The sequence below is a fragment of the Bombus vosnesenskii genome, unplaced genomic scaffold, assembly GCF_011952255.1.
Source record: "Bombus vosnesenskii isolate JDL3184/JDL3185 unplaced genomic scaffold, Bvos_JDL3184-5_v1.1 scf7180000013889, whole genome shotgun sequence".
Classification (NCBI taxonomy): domain Eukaryota; kingdom Metazoa; phylum Arthropoda; class Insecta; order Hymenoptera; family Apidae; genus Bombus; species Bombus vosnesenskii.
In genome coordinates this window covers 3,267-6,904 of record NW_022883268.1, presented here as the reverse complement: position 1 = coordinate 6,904, position 3,638 = coordinate 3,267, and the positions used below count along the sequence as shown (strand labels likewise).

At 44.3% G+C, this 3,638-nt stretch overlaps 1 protein-coding gene across 1 annotated transcript; it reads right to left on the bottom strand.

Annotated features, from left to right (window-relative positions):
* Positions 1-2,512: 2,512 nt before the first annotated feature.
* On the bottom strand, positions 2,513-3,334 carry LOC117239236. The gene has a single exon (XM_033504685.1). The coding sequence runs from the start codon at positions 3,332-3,334 to the stop codon at positions 2,513-2,515; it is 822 nt and encodes a 273-aa protein (XP_033360576.1).
* Positions 3,335-3,638: the final 304 nt, after the last annotated feature.

Genomic DNA, 3,638 nt, shown 5'->3' with positions numbered 1-3,638 from the left:
TCGGTCGATGCTATATCCGAAACCAAATCTACCGCTGTTTTTATGGGCCGAAGCCATGAACACAGCAGTACATGTCATAAATAAGACGGGGCCGACAAGACAAGACAAGAAAACACCATATGAACTGTGGTACGGGAAACCGCCGAATTTAGAAAAGTTTAGGGTTTTCGGTACTGAGTGCTTTGCACACATACCTGCGGAGAAGAGAACAAAACTAGACAAAAAGGCTAACAAGGGATATTTGGTAGGTTATGTAGATGACGGACAAGGGTATCGATTGTACGTGCCAACAGTAAAAAATGTAATATTAAGCCGTGACGTAATATTCAAGCCCGAACTAGAAAATGCGAAATTCGTAAAATTAAGTTTACCGAAAATTGTCGAGCGCGAAGATGTGAGTGCGCAGAGCGATAGAGCATGTACGTATGAAAGTGCAGAGAGTGAACATGAAAAACAACCGCATGGAACTAGCGACAATGTGAGACAATTGAGAGATAGAGATAAGATCAAACGAACCGATTTTTATGGGGACCCAGTAACGTACGTAGCGGAAAAATTACCGGTGGATTTTAACGAAGCGATGAGATCTGAAAGGAAAGAGTTATGGAAAACGACTATGAATGATGAAATGAAATCGCACCATGAAAATAAGACGTGGATTCTTGTAGAAAAACCTAAAGATCAGAAGGTACTTAGCAATAGGTGGGTCTTAACGATAAAGCTAAATCCGGACAACTCGGAACGATACAAAGCGCGACTAGTAATAAAAGGGTATTCACAGAAAGAAGGCATAGATTATAAGGAAACATATAGTCCCGTTGCTCGGTTTGACACAATTAGATTAATGCTCAGTATTGCAGCCAAAAATAATTTACACCTCGGACAGTTCGGCATTTAAACCGCATTTTTATATGGAAGTCTGAAAGAAGATATTTATATGAAACAACCTAAAGGTTGTGATGATGGTACAAGTCGCGTTTGTAAATTGCTAAAAAGCCTATATGGCTTAAAGCAGTCTCCAAGATGTTGGACGGAACGTTTCACAAAATTTATCTCGAACTTACAATTTTATCAGAGTAACGCAGATCCTTGTTTTTATATTTATACAGAAGACGACAAATTAATGTTAATGCCCATATACGTAGATGATGGACTGGTAGCAACTTCTGACGAATCTCTAATTGATAAATTTTTCGATGATTTAAATAAAGAATTCAAAATTACGAGTTCGAAAGAAGTAAAGAGTTTTCTTGGACTTGAAATTTATAGATTAGAAGATGGTTCAATATTCATTTATCAGAGTAGGTATGTGGAAAACATATTGGAAAAATTTAATATGAATGAGGCAAACAGTGTTTCTACACCTATCGAGACTAATTGGAGCGAAAGTAACATAGGCGATAATGATTGTAGCGCACCATACAGAGGGAACTTAATGTTTTTACAAACTGTAAGTAGGCCAGATATTAGTTTTGCAATAAATATAGCGGCGAGACATTTAGATAATCCAAACCAGTATCAGTGGAAATTAGTCAAACGAATTTTGCGCTACATAAAAGGGACCGCAGACATGGGACTCTTATATATAAAAGCAGGCAGTCTCGAAACCTTTAGCGATGCTGACTATGCAGGCGACGAAGAAACAAGAAAATCGACATCAGGCGTTGTATGTAAGTATGCGAATGCGGCCATCACATGGCAATGTAAGCGACAACAATGTATAGCTCTATCTACGACCGAAGCTGAATATGTCAGTGCAGCTCAGGAGCGAAAGAAATTATGTGGCCAAAGGAAATATTTCTTGAATGTAAAATAGAGATCCTTAAGTATATGCTATGTGTGGACAATACTAGTGCCGTGAAATTAATTAAGAATCCAGAATTCCATCAAAGAAGTAAGCATATTGACGTAAGATATCATTTCTTGAGAGATTTATACAATAGAGGCGAAATTGATGTAACGTATGTAACAAGCGAAGAGCAACTGGCAGATATATGTACAAAGGCGTTGCCAAAACCGAGATTTGAATATTTAAGAAAAAAGTTAGGCTTGAAAAGTAAAAAGGATATTAAGAGGTAGTTGTTTGTAAACATGTAGAGTTTTTAGGCAGGGTGTCGAAGTGATTATTACTTCTCAAAAAAAAAAAAAAAAGGAAAAACTCCACATGATCTGTTTAGTCTTCTAGTTTTTTTTGTAATAAATTAATTTGTATGGAAAAGAGAAAGGCGGCTGGCAAATGTACTTGAGAAGGCATTGACAAATTAAGTTTCAGTTATTTACGACAAGAGTGAGAAAAATATTAAGAGATAATTTGTAAATTTGAGATAATTGTTCGTAGGGATGTAGAGTTTTAGGGAGGGTGTTGAAGTGCTTACCACTTCTAAGAAAACTCTACATCTGGTCTTTTTAGTTTTCTCAAGCACTGAAGCCATCGACAGAGCGTAGACAAAAGACTGCGACGAAGTCAGGCCATAAACAGTAGACAGGCGACGTTGACTTTGGGATTTTTCAGTTATTGGGTAACACAGCCTGCGTGCGGATCTGGGTTCCTTTCTTCGGGGGGGGGGCAGGCCGGTCCACCCATCCTCTGCCCGGATGGTGCTCCAAGCGCCTCGCAGGATAGGCATTTCGGGCTCGCGACAGTGCATGCTTTCGCTTGGTGCCCTGGTTTGCCGTATCTGAAGCATAGGTGCCCCTTGTCTTCCTTGGCGGTGCAGGACTTCCTTACGTGCCCGATCTCCAGGCACCTGTAGCACTGTAGAGGTTTTCGCGCGATGGCTTCGACCCTCGCCGTTGAACACCCTATGGCCACCTTGCCAGCCTGGGCCAGTTTCCTCACTGCACCGGCCGGGCCTCGTATCCACACAGATCCAAGACCGTTTCGGGCGGGGCGGATTTCTCCCAGTCGGACGTCCTCCGGCTTGCAGCCGCTCTCCTTCGTCAGGGGGTTCCGGATTTCCTCCTTGGTGGCTGATACGTCTATCATTGACTCCCCTGCTTCGGCGGCTCGGAAGGGTGTCACCACGCGGACCTTGTTCGGATCCAGAGCCCGCGTTAGGCATGCTGCGAGCGCTGCGGCCTTCTTTCTCTCCTGATCCTCGGGGACCTCCAGAATGACGCCTCCAGTGATGGTCTTTCGCATCCTCATCGTGCTGATGCCGACCTCAGCCAGGGAGACGCTGTTCCTGGCCGCAGCCAGAATCTCCGCGCAGGATTGTCCCGATTTGTCTGTCAGGGTGATCGTCCCGGAGGTTGGTTTGGCCGAGTGTTTCTTCTCTGCCCCCTTCTTCTTTCTGATATTCTTCTTCTTTTTTGCTTTCCGGCGGTCTGCCATTCCGTGGCAGCCGCTTTTCCTCCCTTGGTCGATGGAGCGTTTGGGGCTCCGCTCTTAGCCCTTCTTGTGCTCTCGTCCGGCGCGACCTCCTTTTCTTCCATCCTTTCCATGTTCTGGAGGCGTTCCTCTAGCCGGTGCAGCGAGGGTCTTATCTAGCTCATGTTCGATTGCGGCGAGACGCGCCTTGTCGCTGCTCTTCTCTGCGGGGGGACGCGTGGCCAGCTCTTTTTTGAGCGCCTCGTTCTCCGCCTCTAATGTCGTTATGCGTCTTTGCGCTATAGCGAGGGCGACGATGGCGGGGTCT